We start from the raw sequence: 20,678 nt of genomic DNA, 5'->3' as shown, positions 1-20,678 counted from the left end.
GGATCAGTCGGAAATGAGAACCAAAGAAACAAAAAGGGATGCCCTTAATAACGATGTTTGAAACCAACAAGAGTGTCGTGGATAGAGGGCAGGGTTTAGATTCAGAGATGAAACTGGCCTTGGCAAAAACAATCTGAAATTGGACCTTCCGAGCTGCCACAGCATTGCGCAGTGCAGTGCAGCACATCAACGTGGGACCCAGGGAATTTTCCATGTCATAGATCAGTATTTAACCTTTTCTCCAGCCAGAAAAGGATCTGATCAGCGTTGGCCTAGGTGTTTCTACCTTAGAATCACTCCATTCATGACTGGTAAAAGAGATTAAAACTACTACACTTGTGAAAATTTTTACGTGCCGTTTTCATCGACTTTTCATCGACTTTTTATGGAAATTATAATAAAAAAAAAAAAAGAACTGGAAAAATAGTTAAATAATCATTTTTGTGAGATCGTTAAAAAATCTGAAATTTCATTGGAAAAGTAAAAAAAATCTGATTTCAGATTAAAATCTGAAAAGTTTCAGCTCTGTAGATTTTTTTAAAGGGGAAATTTTGGGGTAAACTATGATGTTGACAAAATGCAGCACAAAATTGTGTAAAACACTTCAATTTGTATGGAATGAACTGAAAAATGCATATATGAAAATATTCTAGGAAAAGACGCTGGTCAACATTACAAGCTATAGTGTTATTAGAATTTATCGAGGTCATTTTGGAATGTCAAAATACTCTAAGGATCTAAATGATAGAGGGGCCCATAACTACATAATCACCTTTATCAGTACTGGTAATTACAAAAGACTTACGATATATGGAAGACACAAGTCGGGAGAAAGCTCCCTTACTGGTGGGCGGTGGTTCGTAGTGTTTATACTCGGTAACCAGGCAACAAAACTCATTAAAATCCAAGTCGGTCTTGTCCCCTGACTCGGCACAGCTGGCTACTATTTGGTCGTACGCTGGGAAGGCTAGATCTTTACCGGTAACAGCCCGGATGGCAAGGAATGCCTAAAATCAATAGAAAAGTTTTTGTGTTTGGTATCAGACTAAATGAAGAAAAAAACAAGTATGAAATTCCTGATTGGTGGATCCTAATTGGTCGATCCATGGCAACAACCGTGTGATATTATACCTAATATTTAATGGTCCATATTGCACTCTATCATGTCTATCGTGCTATTCCAAGATGCGTGCACCATTCCTGCTGCACGCACATGTAATATACATGTATGTAGGATAACTGCTGCAAAGTTTGCGTACAGCATGCGTGTTCTATCTTTTCTGTGCGCCAAGTTTGCTTGAAGATAAATTTGTTATCCCACTTGCACTCGTGGAACACGGAAAATGCAGTGCGTCTGCATCCCACATACCACGAGGCTGAAGTGGGACACAGACGCACTACATTATTCTGTGTTCCTCTTGGCTCGTGGGATAACTAAAAATATACAACATTCAACAGCTACTTGTGAGTAATGATATAATACAAGAAATGGAGTATTACCCGGGAATTGTGGGTAATATTACCCACAATTCCTGGGTCTGTCCCAACTCCTTTGGAAGTATAGTTTTTCCTTTACATTTGGATACCAAAGAAAAATGGAACCACTTTCATACAAAAAGAAAACATGTCGGCATGATAATGTACAAACAAGCCTGAAGATTTGAGAAATTTAGCAGTGCTTTGAATATTTGTCAAGTAACAGAACTTACATTAGACAGTGATATTCTGCTGCGACTATCTCGATCAAACTCATCGAAGACCTCTCTGATTTGCCTGAAATGCAAACAAAATAGAAAAGAAACCGTTTTGCTCAATTAAAACAAGTTCAGCCAACTTTCCCTCTAGTTTGCCAAGAATATGATTTTTAAGCTTAGCAAATGCAAAGTCTAGGGCTGTTCAGAATATATCGAATATTCAAATATTCGATCATCAACCGAAAATTTGAATAGTTTTTTTGCTGTTTTGAATACTCGTAAAGAAAAAACAAAAATAATAATAATAATCTGGTGCTTACAATACATAGCGCTTAACACCAAAGGTCTCCAAGCGCTTCACAATTATTACCCCTGTTCACCAGGCCATGAGAACCATGCAAGTGCACACACGGCTGTGATGTTATTTTGCTCGTAAAGTTGCGTTGTTGACTGTCAGATGCCACTTTTTTGTAAAAGGTAACTTTTTTGTCGATGCCTATTTATTGGGTCCCACTCTTTTTGGTAGGTAAAATCCCTTGACAGTTGTACAGTCTACAAATATAACATGGTTTGAGGGTGGATAGTCGATATTCGCTCCCCGAGGTATTGGAAGTTGACAAACTAGTTTCCGAGACGAAGCTGTGGGAACTAGTTTGTCAACTTCCAATACCGAGGGGAGCTAATATCGGCCGTCCACCCGAAATAAACCATGTTATATTTGTTTTACTATACTTCATACATATTCAGTTGCCAATTTTTTTTATATATTATATGCACCTACATTTGTAAAACAAAATTCGGGGAAACTTGTACAGCTCACCAAAAGAATATTGTTGCTCAACTTCAATTACTAGTTTGTTTGCAATATAATACAGTTACTACAGTTGTAAATACAGTTGTTTGTGTTCAACTTTCTTTTGTACAGGAGACATCTTTACACGGTCCATAAATTTTCTCCAGTATGGCATCATTGAGCTCTGGAAATCCACATTTACGCAAACCGTGCAACCATGCATCTCTCCTGGGCGATGTTCGCGCGTGCATACTGCACCCGTGCGACAGTTCCTCGATTGCTCTGTAATGCGCATGCGTAGTAGACTGTCTACTACGCATGCGTATTTACCCTGTGCGTGAATCATGGCACGTGAATAACATCTGGCACGTGATGGTGAATTTACCAGTGAGAGTTCGGCTCTCGATCATGAATATGTATGAGGTATAGTAATACTTAATGCAAAACACACCAGCGGCCCATAATATCTGTCGCCGCATGCAATTTTAACTGGCGCGCTTTGTATGCAACTTTTGACCAGTGAGGAAGGCAGCTGCAGTTGGCGTGTGGAAAACTTGACTGGCACGTTTCGAATATTTGAATATTCAGTCAAGTGCAGTTTTGAATAATCAAGTACTAACTTATTAAGAAATGGACAGCCCTATCATATTCAATTCTTTGCAGTGCCATGAAATTTGCATAATTAGTTTCCCAGCTTGAAATTTGCAGATGAAGTACATTTAACAAACATTTCTGGTTTGAATCACGCCTGAGCATTTACATCAAATTCTTTTTGCAGTGACAGCACTAAGTGTATTGCTTATAAAGTTATTCTGGTGAGAAATAAAAAGCTCAATGTTAAAAATTAACACACAAAAAATTCCCACCAAGGCTATGGACCTTATTCATGATGAAGCCATTTTGGTCGTGTTCCCTGAATGTACTTAATAAATTGTGAACTGTTGAATGGGATGGTACCGGTACCACACGCGTGCACGCGCATCACAGAGAAGTCCCGAACATGAAATAAAATGGTAGAACAAAAATCGTGGGAGGTTTAATTGTCACCTTTTAAACTTATCATGGTTTTGAACCAAAAAGGTACATGAAGGGGGGTAATAGTGGGATGCCGGAGTTAATACAGTTATAAACGTGATGTTTGAAACCGGTTAGGGCATGGCTGCAGATAATAGCCCTTGCCTTCCTCTGCCTAGTAGTACCAGTAGAAGTTCCCTAAAGGGGCCATTCAAAATGTTTGATGTTTTTAAATTTCAAAAAGTTTTCGAAAATGTGGGTGGGTGGGTCATGATAAATTACTGGAAAGCAAAATTCCCTTTTTTTTAATTAATAAGATAGAAAAAAAGAAAATGAAAGCTCGTTTGACTTGCCAATTCAACTCCTGTGTTCTGATTCGTTTGCTTTTACCCTTTGCCTGTTTATTACGGGGTACATGTACCGCATATGTACAATGCAAAGTGTATTGTGTATACGTCTATCGGAGCACCATATGCATGTGGACCAGTGAGGTACATGTATAGACTTAAAGCATGCGTAAAATCAGTGCGCCATGCAAATGGGCGGGATACCAGGTTCATTTGTCTTAATACACGCCACAAGCGTCGGTTACCAATCGCGACAACGCAATAAACCTACTTGTGTTCAAGACTACTTGGGCAACCTGCATGGTACATGTATCTGCATGCAATGTATGTGTGTACATGTACATGCACACGTTGGGTACATATGGAATCAACTTCGTCCCCAGTGCTTACTTTTTCCATCTCGTTTCCAATAGTAAGTGAGAGAGCAGGAAGTAATGGGCGCGTACTACTCGACACCCTGGGAACGAGGTTAGTATTAGATTGGGTCTATCCCAAAAATATTTGCAGCTTATTTTGGACCCTATTCAAATGTGTACCGCTGTTTAGATAATAGTCATAACTTATGACTCATTATCATCGGTATACAAAAAATGATAGCGAGGCGCAGGGGAGGCAAAGAGTTTCGTTGTAGTTGAATGTTCAGTTTTGCAGTGTTCATCTGTACTGTATAAACCCACTAGCGCCTGTAGAACGCTTACTATTGGGTTTTGCTCTTCACCAACATATTTTTTAACTACTGTATACTCAGTGTTGCCCCAGATTGATTGTGAGAAAAAACAATGTAGCACTTTGCATTACATCATTTTTTTTTATATTTACTGAAGAATCAATAAAACCATAGACTGCTCGGGCAGTACAGTGTGTAATAAGCAGGGCTGTTTGGGGCGCTACAGTGCCTAAAGGATTAACTATTGGTGCAATAACCCTTGTATCGTGTAACTGACCTTAGTTTGTCTCCAACTTTCAAGGTGGGATGTTTCACAGGTTGTGCTCTGTCTTCTGATGTAAGTTGACTCATGTGCAGTCCCTGGTGCAGAACCTTGGCCGCACAGTGTAAGGCGATTTTCAGATCCTCAAAGATGGGACACCACTGTCTCTCCACCATATCGCACAGAAAGGCATGGCTGTGCTTGAGATCCTTCAACTCACTGCTCAAGGTAATGCACAACATTTGCAAACATTTAAAAACCGTGACTATCAAATTGCTGTTAAAATATAACATGGTTTGAGGTGGATAGTCGATACAAGCTCCCCAAGGTATTGGAAGTTGATTCTTAAAAATTAATGTTAGGAATGTTCGTTTTTTCTTTTAGCAACCCCTAATCAACATGTGAATTCATACAAAATGAATACCCTTGTAAACAAATGTCTAAAATATCTTCTCTGTGACCTTGTGACATGAGATTTTATCTCATTTTATTACGGAGCCGGGCATTTCCTGAATGACTTCCTTTCCAATGGCAACCTTAAAGCCCAAGTCCATCATTTGCAGCTATCCGAAAAAGTAACTGGCCTAATTATTGTTGAAAAACATACTGGTTGAAAGATAGTAAGGGGACTAAACTCCCTGTGAAATTATCCTTTCTGGCAAGCTGTCATTTTGAAGAAATCAATGAAAGAAGGCTTAAGAAGCACCGTAAAAAAATATAAAAATTAGTTGCTCGTTTTGTTATTCGGCGCAGCGCGCACAAGCATTGGAACGGCGCACAGGCACGCGCGGTTGGTATAATTCCTCGGATCAGTGCGCGACATCGCGTAAAGCTGCAATTCAAAACAATTCGAAACATAATTTAGCAACTTTTGATTTTCAATTGAGATCCTAGAATGCTGTTTTTAAGGGAATATGAAGCTGAAGCTGAGCTGAAACTTCATCAAGTAAGTTGTTCAGTGTCCTTCATTAGATTTTGAACACTTTTGTTGCTTCAAACGAACAAAATGCACTAATTACAAATGATGGACTATAGCTTTAAAACATTCAGTTCTTGTGTATGTGCATAACATGTGTACATGTACACAGTCATGAGATAACCCTTCAGAACTTGTATTACATTGTACTACACTGTATTTCCTTCCTGATTGCATGAATCGATTAACCCAAGCAGGGATTGGGTGGTTTTAGGTGTTTTAGGTAGTACATTTTGTACATGTACGTAAGTAACAGTCAGGGCAGTTTGGGAAGCAAAAGAATTACAGCACATCCAAAAATACCCGCAACTTTTTTTTGCAAGGCTCTAGTGTCAGTGCGGACACACGTGCCGCTTTTATTTTTAAACATTATACCATTTTAAAGCTTGGAGTATTGGTTTGATATTTAAAAGAATTTTTTAATTATTCGTGTTCAAATAAAGGCATGTCGAAAACAAACTCAACCGATTTCAAGGAAAATCGATGATGCGGTACATCAGATGCAAACTCAAGTCATCAAGTTGAAATAACAAAACAAAAACAGTTGATTTATATATAAAACACATTGAACTTGAAATGAAGAACAATATTGTGAATTCATTTAAGGTGTAGTCTAAGTGGATCGAAAAGAAAAGGAAACACAGAAGGGAAAAGGCAACAAGATTTTTACATCATGAACAAGATGAAGCATTTTGAAATTAGAAAAAATGCGCATGATTGATTTTCCTTGAAATCGGTTGAGTTTGTGTTTGACATGCCTTTATTTGAACACGAACAATTTCAAAAACCTTTTCAAAACCAAACCAATAAATACCAGAAATAAAGTTCGGGTAACCCGTGCGATAGTCTATTACGCATACGTATCTACACTGTGCGTGAATACTCACATGCACGCTTGGTTACACAGCACAAATAGCGGCTGGCACATGATGGTGAGAATTCGGCTCTCGATCATGAATAAGTATAGTAAAGCAAAATAATAGTCAGGTTCCAATTGCATCATGAAAGGCTGTATCAATGATGTTCTGTAGATACAGGGGACAAGACCATAATGGCCACATGCCACAGCATCGTCATGTCTTACTTTTCTGAGATTCTCTCATTGTCTACTTCTGTGGGCAATCCCTTCATGACAAGCACCAACGGTCTCCCTCCACCTATGAAGAAAATTATCGGGAGAAAAAATGTGACAAGAATCATCTCATTAAAATATCTGGGATTATGATCAGGCTTCCAGTGGTAAAAATATATCAGGGTATTGTATGCTTTCGTAAAAAGTACCCGGATGACTGCGATATTACTTTTGATATTGCAGTCTTCCGGATATATTCAATGGTTCCCTCACAATCATGAGCATAAAACTCACAGTTGTCAACCAGTTAAGAATAGCTCGTTGTACAATCGCGACTGCACGCGGACGCAGCGCACAGCACAAGCAGGTTACACACGCACTGTTGTCAACAACCACAATAGCAGCTTTGAGCGGCGAAAATTGCTTCGGAGAATGTTTCAAACGAAATTTGAGAAATACAGACAGTGTCCTGAAATTAATTTTTTGCATATCAAGTCAGCCTGAAAGCAATACTAATAATAATATTGGATGGCTTTTTTTCCGGGGAATACAAGAGTATATTGAACTCCCTATAACATTTCAACTTGAGCAATATTATTATAGCTCGTGCAATTATATTCTTGTATCCCCCTCAAAGCTTTTCAGTATTATATTATAATTTGCGGAAATCTTTATCGGCAACAGGCCCATTGCCTTGGGTATTAGCTGCAAGATCCACAACAGCTTCCCCAAATATTCTTGAAATGAAGTTTTAACTGAAAATGAAAATAGGACAATTCCATGTTACATTCAGAGCCTACATGTACAACTGACCAATCTTTCACAATTCAAAAGAAACGTGAACAGATATTTGTTTGGTCATTTGGACTTTCTTTTTGCTCTGTTCTGTTTCTTCTAGTTTGTAGACCGTAACTTGAGTAGCTCTTGGCCTTGTGTTTTGGGGGCCATATCCATAAAATAAACATAGTAGCTATCGTTATAGCAGCGGTAACGCGATTTTCAACTGCTATTGTTACGGCATTGCAAAAACACTGTTGTGAATCTATATCACACTTAGTACTGCCCTGCTGATCAGAGCACTTTGGTATCTCGATCGGTTATAAAGGATGGACTATCATGCCAATGGTTCGGGGATCAAATTCGGGATGTGAGAAATTTGTCTTTTTCTTTTAATACTTCTCTTAATAATTTGATGTTTTTAATCAAATCCTACTTTTCATTGAAGTACATTTCATTTTTTTTTCTTAAATGAAATATTGTCCAGGAACCATATGGTTGAACCAGTCTGGTTCCAAGAGCCAAAGATCCTGATGTTGAATGTCGTCAGGTCAGGGAGCCAGACGGTTGACTGCCCTATGTAAAATAAAATACCTGATAGATATGCTGCTTCGACTAGCGATGCTACACTGCGCGTTGAGCTGTCGATGACAAACAGGAGCAGCTCAGCTCTTTCCTTGGCATCGTCCTCAATAGCTATCAGCTCATGGCTCCAACTCTCAACCTGCTGCTTGTGACAAGAAGTAGGCCGAAGTCAATTCCAGTATTTCCAATAAATTTACTGCATGCAGTAGCCATCTCTGAGGTGTGTTTTGTTACATTCGGTGCGTTCGATTAGCTCACCTGAGTCGACTCGGGTTAGCCCTGTGCCGTTGGATTAGCTCTGACTTCATTCTCGGGGCTCACCCGGGCCAGCCACCACAAACCCTGCTCTTGGAGCAGAGTCAGTGGTGGAAGTACGTCACCCATGCATTCATTTTTAGAAACGGACAAATATGGCAGCCGGACAGTGGAAATCTCAAGGACCAAAAAATCAAGTTCCTTTGAAGTCTAAAGGTAATTATTTGTTGAGTTCATTGCGACTTTAAAGGCTATAATTCCAGCCCAACTATTATTAGTTTTGCAACTGACTGAAAAACAATAAATAGGCCTATCAAACTAAGACCCAGTCTGAAAAGAGCGTTTTGTCAGTGGCTATGGGTGTTGCTACAGACATCACGTGAGATTAGTGATGGCCCGCGGTTGAACATTCGATTAGCCCGGCTGTTGTGGCTAACCTGTCTGCCTTTACTCGAGTCGATCCGGGTGAGCTACTCAAACATCCCAAAAAATTCATTAATAATGAACATATACATGTACAAGAGATCTACTCAAGGCCATACAAGCTCACACATCAAAGATGTCTGCAATGCAAAAGATCAATATGGGAAGCTCCACTGGGCATGTGATAGACTCATGACTGACTTGAGACTGAATTTTGATGGACTTGTGATCAACTTGGTCATCCAGTGTGGGATGTTTTAAGAAACCATGTTTCTACAAAACCATCTTGTCTCCAATTATCTAAAGTAGCTCCTTCTCTTTATCATTCTATTTTTTTCATCCTCTTGAACTCTTCTGAGAGGATTCCAGTTTCTACTTTTCAATACACGTACATCCCAGTTGGTTGGTTCTTGTTTGTTTTGTCTGTCCTGTTCCGTTCTCTGTCTTTCCTGTCTGATTTGTTGTAAGTTCTGCTTGTCCCGTTTCTTGTCTTAAAATGGCATTTCTATAACACGTTGTCTTTTGAATATGCCTCCACAATGCCTCTCTTTCATGTTTGTCTCACATAATTATTCATGTATTTCATCAAACATCTTTCTTTATAATATTGACCTTCTGTATATTACAATGTAAATTTTGCAATATGGAAATAAATGTTGTTGAGATGAGATGACAGAAGATTGACTTGTGATTGAATTTTAACTGACTTGTGATTTGACATTTGATTGACTTGTGATTGAAATTTGATTGACTTGTTATTGACATTTGATTGACGACTCGTGACTGACTTGTGATTGACTTGTGATTGACTTGTGATTGACTTGTGATTTACTTGTGATTGACATTTGATTGACTTGTGATTGACTTGTTATTGACATCTGATTGACATGACTAGTGATTGACTTATGATTGACTTGTGATTGACTTGTGATTGACTTATGATTGACTTGTGATTGACTTGTGATTGACATTTGATTGACTTGTGATTGACTTGTGATTGACTTGTGATTGACATTTGATTGACTTGTGATTGACTTGTGATTGACTTGTGATTGACTTGTGATTTACTTGTGATTGACATTTGATTGACTTGTGATTGACTTGTTATTGACATCTGATTGACATGACTTGTGATTGACTCATGATTGACTTGTGATTGACTTATGATTGACTTGTGATTGACTTGTGATTGACATTTGATTGACTTGTGATTGACTTGTGATTGACTTGTGATTGACATTTGATTGACTTGTGATTGACTTGTGATTGACTTGTGATTGACTTGTGATTGACATTTGATTGACTTGTGATTGACTTGTGATTGACTTGTGATTGACTTGTGATTGACTTGTGATTGACTTGTGATTGACATTTGATTGACTTGTAATTGACTTGTGATTGACTTGTTATTGACATTTGATTGATATGACTTGTGATTGACTTATGATTGACTTGTGATTGACTTGTGATTGACTTGTGCTTGACTTGTGATTGACTTGTGATTGACTTGTGATTGACTTGTGATTGACTTGTGATTGACTTGTGATTGACTTGTGACTGACCTTCAAGGCTTGTGATGGACTTGCAAACAGACATGTAATGGACTTATGATTGACTGGTGACTAGACTACAACTGACTAACGATATACACGTCTATACTGACTGGGTTGTAGTAGGATAGGTTGTACTCTTCCAACATTGGGATAGCTATGTCTTTCCTCCATGTTGTTGGGTTGCACGAACCGCCTAGGAACACTGAACAGTAAATAGAGAAGAGAGGGAAATAACTACATATTTGTTCATTTAGATGGTAAAATACAACATGTACATGTACAATGTATACCTGTATCATGTACATATGGCACAAATCTGAGGCCATCTGGCCAAAAAGAGGCGGAACTGGGCTCAGGTGAAAAATGCAAAACCCAATGGGGTGATTTTTTTTTTGATTTTTCGATTTATAAATTTGTAATCTCTGATACGCCTACTACACATATTTAAAAAAAATATTTTAAAAAAATCGTGGAATACATTTTTTTTTAAGGAAAAACAATTGACATCTTTCCTTTTCATGAATACAAAACTTGATACTTTAAAGGCCTTTTTCTCAGTATTTTTTTTTGTCTTGTCGATTAATGTGAAATATAAACAGCCATAACTTGTCAATGGAATATCCGATTGAAGTGCAACAAACAGTATTGTAAGGAGCATTTTAGGCTTTTTCATGAAAATCACTTGAAAAGCCTTATTTCTATCCCCGCCCAGTTCTGTCTCATTTTGCCAGAATGCCTGACAGATGTGGAAAATGTTACAGGTTGTAAGTACATGTAGTGCTGCAGCCAAACCGCCAAACCAGTGTTTCCCCTTGGGTGGTGATAGGTGTGAGGTGGCAAAAACATTGACAAAACCAATAAACCTACATCCCACATAATGTGTATGTATGTATGCACTACAATGTACATGTTCAAGAACTTTTACAGGATGTGAATCATCTGTTAAAAATAACAATCCCTTTCACTGTGTTAAAGAGGTTGTGGAATGCTCGAAGACATTTCCGTCATTTTTTGGGTATATGCAGCCTAAGGTGTGATGAAATAAAAACGACTATTGTTTCTGTCATGAAATGAGTACAAAGGTTACTTTTGAGAGTTATTTTTCAGGTCCTGTTTCGACCCGAACGTGCAATTTTTCGGGTATACATGTATGTAGCCTAAGGCATGTAAGGTGTGATGAAATAAAAACGACTATTGTTTCTGTCATAAAATGAGTACAGAAGATACTTTTGAGAGCTGTTTTTCAAGTCCTGTCATGCCTGTTTCGACCCGAACGTGCAATTTGTGTAAAAGTCGTCGTTGCGGGCAGCAAACAAAACACAGTAAATCGTGACGTAATAAAACGGACTCGTTTATGCTACTCTGCATCGGGAGTCCTGTTTATTACGTCACGATTTGCTGTGTTTTGTTTGCTGCCCGCAACGGCGACTTTTACACAAATTGCACGTTCGGGTCGAAACAGGCATGACAGGACTTGAAAAACAGCTCTCAAAAATATCTTCTGTACTCATTTTATGACAGAAACAATAGTCGTTTTTATTTCATCACACCTTACATGCCTTAGGCTACATACATGTATACCCGAAAAATAACAGCGTTGCTGTTGAAACCCCTCAGCCAGAGTCAAGTTATCATCCGGAAACCATTAACCTTTAACTCAACGTGGTGACCTTGACCTTTGGCCTTTGACCCCAGAACCAGTCCCAACATGCCTGTACCAATGGGAAACCCCCTACCGAAGTTAGACACCAACATTTCATTTCTAACTCAAGTTATCATTCGGAACCATTTACATTGAACTCACCACGGTGACCTTGACCTTTGACCTTTTGACCCCAAAACCAATCCCAACTTGCCTGTACCCAAGGGCAAACCCCTACCTCAGTCAGACACCAATATCTCATTTCTAACTCAAGTTATCATCCGGAAACCATTTACCTTTAACTCACCATGCTGACCTTGACCTTTGACCTTTTGACCCCAGAACCAATCCCAACTTGCCTTCTCCCAAGGGGAACCCTCTTCCAAAGTTAGACACCAAAATCGCATTTCTAACTCAAGTTATCATCCGGAAACCATTTACCTTTAACTCACAATGGTGACCTTGACCTTTGACCTTTTGACCCCAAAACCAATCCCAACTTGCCTACTCCCAAGGGCAACCCTCTACCAAAGTTAGACACCAAAATCTCATTTCTAACTCAAGTTATCATCCTGAAACCATTTACATTTAACTCACCACGGTGACCTTGACCTTTGACCTTTTGACCCCAAAACCAATCCCAACTTGCCTACTCCCAAGGGCAACCCCCTATCAAAGTTAGACACCAAAATCTCATTTCTAACTCAAGTTATCATCCGGAAACCATTTACATTTATCTCACCATGCTGACCTTGACCTTTGACCTTTTGACCCCAAAACCAATCCCAACTTGCCTACTCCCAAGGGCAACCCTCTACCAAAGTTAGACACCAAAATCTCATTTCTAACTCAAGTTATCATCCGGAAACCATTTACATTTAACTCACCACGGTGACCTTGACCTTTGACCTTTTGACCTCAAAACCAATCCCAACTTGTCTACTCCCAAGGGCAACCCCCTACCGAAGTTACAACCCCAAACAACATTTCTAACTCAAGTTATCATCCGGAAACTAAGCTGCCCGGACGGACGGACGGACGGACAGACACACATACATCCGGACGGACGGACGCCCTAGGCGATGACAATACCCCTCGAGCCTCTCGGCTGAGGGGTAAAAATGACGGAAATGTCTTCGAGCATTCCACAACCTCTTTAAAGAGAATGTACATCATTGGTTTGCTGTAATTTTCAGAAATGAACTAGTTGAGGGGTTACTATGATATATCAAATATTGTTTCACTGACATGTTTGAAGTTTTGTGTTCGAAAATGCTGGAAAAACCAAGAAAAACACAAATGGTGGAGTAGTCTGGTTCCCGGACTCCACTAAAGATAAAATGGATCAATTTATAGATGCCGGAAATTTGTAAGGTAAGGGAAGCAGTCTAGCTGGCCTGCACCCGTTCATGAACATGTACCCAATAGCAAACAAACTTTTGGACTGAAAAAATGGTGAATTTAGAGCAGTAGTTGAAAAATAGTTAGGTTTTTCCAACGGTGGTCGGCCGACCACTGTTGGAAATTTATACAAAAACACAATTTTCTTGAAAATGACTTCACACCAGGTGCCTTAATTTTACAGGATGCTTTACACTGTCATTTACCAACATCCTAGTAAGGTATTTCATAAAAACTGGGTAGTTTTATTTTTCGATGTTTGCAAATGTTGTATATTCCTTTTAAGTAACAAGTACATGTAGGGCCTAAAATAATCAGGATATACTCTCATGGTACATGCAATCCATTTCCTTTAATAAACAAATCTTGCTTTCTGTGAGCTTCTTTGCTTTCCGCCATTCTCAGGAATTGATCAAATATTATTAGGCCAAAAAAAAGGTCTCCTTCTGATTACATGATCTGTTTCAAAATAGGGTCAGTGTTTCAGGGAATTATTTTTAAACCTTTTGGATTAGCAGATTAGGCCAAGTTCGGGCAAGGACCATTAGTCGACTAGTGGTTGATTTGTGACGTACCTTACGCCTGCGCACTGATAGCAACGTGCGAACGTCTCTAGTCAAACGCTGGTCAAAATGTCATCGCAAAACTTCTGGATCCTGGCTCTCTGCTTGCGTTATGAATGCGCGCGGCTATTGGTTACCAGCGAAGCAACCAACCCCAGTAGGATGGTTCCAAATAGTCGACTAGCGTAGTCAACCACCGTCGACTAGACAGAGTTCGGGCAAACGTTAGTTAACCATTGGTCAACTATAGTCCTTGCGCGAACTTGGCCTTAGCTTTAGTCAAGGTTTATTTCACATGCAGTAATGATACCACAAAATATCTGTTTCACAAAAGTCATCCAAGCATGCCCCATAAAAAAATGAACAAATTTGCTTTAATTAAAAGAAGTATATTTAGGAATGATGATACTGACAAAAAATGAAAGAAAATGTTAAGTCTCTTTCTTTGAACTTGCAGGCGCGAGTCGCATTCCAACTTGATGTTACGTACATGTAGTAACCAGATAGTCATTGTATATTGTGCCGCAAAGCCTTCGACTAATGTTGAGTCACTTGTTCACAGTGACTCTAGTCGAGCCCAGTCATTTGCTTTTGCAATTGGTGGGAGTGACAGAGACTGAAAATACCTGTTTACACAATTAGATGTTGTGGGCGTGTGATGCCGACTGCATGTCTGCAAACCGTTCCATTCTGCATCGCATGTTCACAAGTATGTTGAAATATGGGTTATTTCAAGTTATTTCAAGTATTAGGCCTAGGCAGAGTTGTAACGAGTCACTGATTTTTGTGACTCGAGTCGAGTCGAGTCATTTTAAAGAAGTGACTCGAGTCGAGTCGAGTCATTAGGTCAAAAGGTCGAGTCGAGTCGAGTCAAATATTTAACTCGAGTCAATTCGAGTAACGATTATTTGAACACTATAAACCAACATTTATAAAAGGAGGCCATAACTTTAGCCAGCGTTCGAATCCAAGAGCTTTATAAGAAATCGCCCAAAACCAATGATGAAACAGCGAATTAGAAAATGTGTTTAAAAAAATGTGACCCGAGTCAGACTCGAGTCGAGTCATTGATTGAGTCATTACAACTCTGGGCCTAGGTAAAGTTGGTTACGGGCACTCGATTCCATAATTCAGACCTGCTTCCTGACATAACCGGTAACTGGTTCCGATACACAGCCCTATACATGTAATGAGCCACTTTCTCAACTCACAGTATGAAAAGAGTTTAAAAGACTGTTTACCTTTGAATTTGGGTATGGACGATGAAGATCGCGGTCGCTGAGTTGTGCTGTGGTGAAATCGCGGATCAGCTGCATTAGGAATCTCACAGGAATGATTTAAGGCACTGTGGATCAATGGGGCAAAATAAATGAATTGTACATTATCAGGGGAATCCATGCATGTAGGTGCAGGGGTGCACCTCAGCAAACGAGTGTAAGGGCCTCAGTACTCCAGCATTGTGTTCTTACAGGAAGGTAGTCTTGTTCCAAGACTGGATTTGGATAGCAAGTACGGTCCAGTCATAGGAGCTACATGTACAGAGGGTGCATGAACAAGATAAATCAAATCCAGTCTTTGGAATCTTGAGGTGAGACTAAGCTTGGAATTCTCAGGTCTGACTGCAACAGTTCCAGAGCTGGATTTGGTTCATATTGTTGATACACCCTTTATAAAGCGTGAAAGTTGACCTAAAAAAACCTGCAAAGCTGCAAGAATAGTGCCACCCGTTACCCAACATTGGTCCGTCCGATCTGTTTGAAGCATCCCCATAAGTCAAATGTTGCAGCTTGGTGATGTGGACAAAATACCTGGCTATACCTTTTAGCCCCGAGTGGTATGTTGGCAATTAAGTTGTCAACCCCCCCCCCCGTTCTGGCAACGCCCATGAATGTACAAACAACCTTGTTCCATAACAAGGGCGGATCCAGAGCACAATTTTTTGGGGGGGGGGCCAAAATTTTTTTTCTGATTCTAGAAGCTTTGTTGTGCGATCTGAGGCAATTTCTGACCACTTTAACCAATGTTTGTTGAGGAGAAGATGGAAGTGTACTCATTGCCTGCCTTTGTTACAAAGTCATCTAAAAAAAAATTGGGTTCTTTTTGGGGGGGGGGGGGGGCATGGCCCCCTTAGGCCCCCCTGGATCCGCCCTTGTTCCATAATTGTGCATATAGAGACTACAAATCTGTTGAGTGATAGTTATTGTGGGGACCAAAGACACTATGGGGACAGCAGAAAGTCCCCACAAATTGGTCAAACTTCCCCATAATGCAGTGTCAGCTGGGTTTAATTACTGGAAGGACATTTTTTACTGAAAATGCAATATAACTTAAATAGTAACAGTCAAGTACCTGGATTTTTCATAATGTTCCTCTAGGTCTGAGGCAAAGACGCAGAACTCCCCAAAAGTAATGAAATCGTCGGTATCTCTCTCCGAGCACTCACTCCCACATTTCAGCATGGAATAAACTGTCAACAATAAAAAAAAAAGAGAACAAAAGATGTTAACAATTCTCATGAAGTCTTAAATACTCAGGCATGTTTAGTAACGTGCAATGACGAATATACAACCCATGACATGTTTACTAATTGTTGACTGCTGTGATGTGGGACATGCCATTTTTAACACCCGAGGCGAAACCAAGGGTGCTATGCACCCGAGGGGGTCAAAAACGGCATATCTCACATCACAGCAGTCAAGAATTGTTTTGTTATACAGGGTGTTCAAAAAAAGTGGAACCCAAACCCCCTAAATTATATTTCATATTTGACAAAATATGTAGTACCAAAAATAATAATGACTGGAAAGCCAATTTCATAAGCTACTTTTAGATGAAGAAATTACCAAAATTGCTAAATCCGTTCAAAGAATATCACCATTAAACACAATGACCCTAAAACCTCTTTGGTCCAAAAATGCGTTGTCACAATTGTCTTCAAACATCAGCAGCGATAAAACCTCAGTTTAAAAGTTAAAAATATTCAATAAAGTCTTTTGAAGGCCCGTCTTTCCAAAAAGTGGATTTTTATGAATCCTTTTGTTTGCCTAACCAGGGTTGTTAATAAAGATATCGTGCACTACAGTTGTTAAGTATTCTATGTTATTTTCTTAGTTGTTCCACAAACAGTAAGAATACTCAATAAATTTTTGTTGTTGTTGTTGTTGACAAAACAGGTTTTAGGGTCGTTGCATTTAATATTTAATGTGATATTCTTCGAACGGATTGAGGAGTTTCAGTAATTTTTTCATCGAAAAGTTTTCATCCAAAATGTCTTCATGCAGCTATGATTCACTTTATGGACACCACAACTCCTTGACTATGGAAAAATAAACTTCCTTATTTAAACGAAATGTCATTTCCAGCAAATTTAGTCGGCTTGTATACAAAGACAAAGTGTATAAAACACTGAAAACAAAGTTTTTGAATAAGTGTGTTATATGTAGATTTGAGGCTTACTAGTCAATGCTAGTGGACAAATCATCAATTTTTTTGAAGAATATAAATGATTTATCATGTGACATATGATCTTTAGGGAACCTTAAGAAAAATTCAATTGACATAAACAATAAAATGGCTGGTGCAAATTTCACACAAAAAATATTGTCTACCTGAAATATCATAAAATTCTACAAACTTTGGGATCTGGTTGGAAATATCTTCATGTGATTCAGGGCCTGTCGTAGATTCTGTCTGTCCAGTTTGTTGTTTCCACGATCAAATTCCTCAAAAACTTCCAAGTAGCGTCTGTGGATGATTGTGAAACAAGAACAATCAGGACACGTACATCAATCAGTAATCGTAGCGTAATTTTGCCCCAACTATATACAGTTGGTCCCAACTATAGTTAGAGGGCGTCCTTAGAACCATGCCTTAGGCCCCCCCAAAAAAGTCTCCGGTTTCTGGTATGGAGCTTGCCCAAAAAGTGGTGCGGCAACGCGGCTTTTTTTTTTTTTTACCTGATTTTTTTGCTTCAAATTTCGGCTGATGACTGCAAATGGTGCCCGACTAAACTTAGTGCAAATATATGGGAGTCCAGAGAGGCCACATAAAGCTTATTCTCGACCATAACCCAATCTAAAAACACGTTAAAATTGTGCAGCAGCAGGATTCCAGTCAAACCAGTGAGTTTGGCGGTTTTGAGACATCATCTTTCATTGAAAAAAAAACTTTTTCACTTTGCCGACGCGCATGGCTACGGAGACTTTTTTTTGGCCTTATGTACACATTGGTCAAACATGCTGAAAAGTACCAGTGAAACTAACTTGTATTTAGTTACATAATTATTTTGGTTTTGTTCCACACGTCCCGCCCATACCAACTATGGTTTGGCCTGCTCAAGTGCAATACTGAAGTTGGAACTGATTGTATACTATAAATTGGGAACCTTTAAGACTAAAGTCGGCAAAAAATGAAGTATCCGTGTTGGGTGCAATCGGTCGATCTGCGCGATCGATCAATTCTGTAGGATATCTCGGGCTTTACTAACATTTAAAAAAAAAAAATCCAGAGTTGTGAATTAGAAAGAAAAGGTGTTCGACTAGTGTCATGATAGTGTCATGATCGACTGATTGTCCACATCACCCGAACGCGACCGACATTTAGATGGCTCTTCAGCAGTTGTGTACAAGTCGAATGGAGAGTCAAGACAATTTTCGGAAAAAATGTTGCAACCTGACGACACCTCTTTCTTCATATATCATCTCAATAAAGGTCATTCATTGCAACAATGATGATAAGACATGAATCTGGGACTGAGAAACATTTCCAAGGAAATACTTCTTGACTCTCCGTAGACTTTGTACACTATCGCAGAAGTGGCGTAAGGTTGCAACATTTTTTCCCAATTTTCTAAATATTTGCCAACAAAATTGGAAATGTTTCTCAGTCCCAGATTAATCTGGGACTGATGAGAAACAAACGTCTTTTCAACATTTCCACAATGACTGACCTTTATTTATGTTATTGAGATGATAATTGATATGATTTATTTCAGAAAAAAAAAGTAGCGTCAGGTTTCAACATTCTTTCCCAACTTTAACTCTGCACACGGGTGCCTTCTAAATGATAAACAGTTACTACTATTAAAATAGCACTGTTTATTAATACGAAGTGGCTATCGTTATGGCAGCCATTGTTTAGCGCCCTCTACGATACTTTTTTGATATGCACGCAGGTATATAATTATTTGTTTCCCCACGTTTTAGCGAGCAGTGCGACAGCTCAGTCGATAGAGGGTAGGATTTTGCACCGCGAGGTTGCAGGTTCGCATCTCAGTTTTGCACTCGAATTTTTTTCCTTTTCTAACCCGAGGCTTTGGAGGATGTTTTTCAAAAGGGAAATAAAGTCCGAATTTCATAACGTTCAAATTCACGGGAAAAGTTCCATACTCGGACGTCAATTTATCTGCTGCCAAACATATTAATTGTCACCTCACCTTGTCATTTGAACCAAGAGAAATCCAGGAAGCTGTGTTAAGGTGAAAAAAATTTACTCAAAATGTGTTTTTAGAGCACATTTTGGATGCATACGTCGTGCAGAACTAACTTGAAGCAGCCGGTCAAAACTGATTGTAGTGGCTAAAAGACAGCGGTACGTTATACACTTGACATCAACAACCATGACGTCGCATGAGCCTGCCAATGATAGTGCAATACGTCATTATGAATATTTATTTTCTCATGAATATTTAGTTTATTTCAATGGATACTTCAAATACGTCCAAAGATTGATTATTGCAACAGCGATCGTGCACGGCCTAGCGGTTAAGAGTCTCGTGTATATCAAGCAAGCGTCAGAGGTTCGAATCCCGATGAAGTAACTGACTGATTAATAAATAGAAATTAAGGAGGGAAATTGGAGGAATAACCATAAAAAAGATGTAACTTTTGGCGCTAGAAAAATAATTGAAAAAAGTGACGTCCGAGTACGGAATTTTTTCCGAAATACGTTACGGCTGCCGTAACGATAGCCACTGCGTTATTAATATTATATTATTACAAAACCAATGGCCTACACAAACCGTGTTGTGGCACCGAAGACTTGCATTGCTCCATTTCGCCAATCGTCAACAATCGCATTCACATTATCTGCCTCCGTATTGTGGTTGGTATCGCGCTCACACAGCATGGACATTACTTACAGACCAAAAACACTGAACCAAAAGAAACTGAGGAATAAAAAACCAATAGTTACGGGCTTAGAACAAGCTTGATTCACCCCATCATTCCGCCAAGTTACACCCCCAATGCTGTCTTTGTTTAGAAAAAAGAAATGACGTAATGCTTAGTGGATTATACCTTCCGGGATTTCAGAATGGAGGGCGCCCTTGTTCAGCGTAGAGGCCGAAGATCAAGAAACGAAAAATATTGTCATTGCACTTGACGTAGGCCCTACCGACCAAAACCGTTCTGGGCAAAGGCAATAGTGGAGAACAATGGTGGGAAAAATAACTAGAGACGATTTTTTTTCTTCTGATTTTCAATTTTTCTGTTATGTTTTTAATCTTTGATATGTCTACTACGCATGTTTTGAAGATTAGCAAAAATTCGAGCTGTACCGACGCCCATGCTCCCATTATAGACCGGCAGCCCAGAGCATTTTGATCAAACGAACGAGGTACCAATATCCGAGCACATAAACATTTATTGTGTAACC

At 39.2% G+C, this 20,678-nt stretch overlaps 1 protein-coding gene across 2 annotated transcripts in view; it reads right to left on the bottom strand.

Moving 5' to 3' along the window:
* The window catches only part of LOC119720226, a 30,139-nt gene extending 9,831 nt beyond the window's left edge, over positions 1-20,308 (bottom strand). The window contains exons 1-10 of one of the 2 annotated variants that reach the window (XM_038189839.1): positions 20,038-20,308; positions 17,659-17,768; positions 16,374-16,491; positions 15,266-15,369; positions 10,529-10,620; positions 8,197-8,329; positions 6,838-6,910; positions 4,793-4,996; positions 1,710-1,773; positions 806-1,007 (exon numbers count right to left, since the gene is read on the bottom strand). In XM_038189839.1, the coding sequence (XP_038045767.1) occupies positions 806-1,007; positions 1,710-1,773; positions 4,793-4,996; positions 6,838-6,910; positions 8,197-8,329; positions 10,529-10,620; positions 15,266-15,369; positions 16,374-16,491; positions 17,659-17,768; positions 20,038-20,156 (1,219 nt within the window). In that variant the 5' untranslated portion in view covers positions 20,157-20,308. The remainder of the gene's footprint in view (positions 1-805; positions 1,008-1,709; positions 1,774-4,792; positions 4,997-6,837; positions 6,911-8,196; positions 8,330-10,528; positions 10,621-15,265; positions 15,370-16,373; positions 16,492-17,658; positions 17,769-20,037) is intronic. The other variant, XM_038189840.1, reaches the window with a different exon arrangement.
* Positions 20,309-20,678: the final 370 nt, after the last annotated feature.

This window comes from Patiria miniata, unplaced genomic scaffold, assembly GCF_015706575.1.
Source record: "Patiria miniata isolate m_02_andy unplaced genomic scaffold, ASM1570657v1 HiC_scaffold_9, whole genome shotgun sequence".
In the NCBI taxonomy this organism is placed as follows: Eukaryota; Metazoa; Echinodermata; class Asteroidea; order Valvatida; family Asterinidae; genus Patiria; species Patiria miniata.
This window is presented reverse-complemented; position numbering and strand designations above follow the sequence as displayed.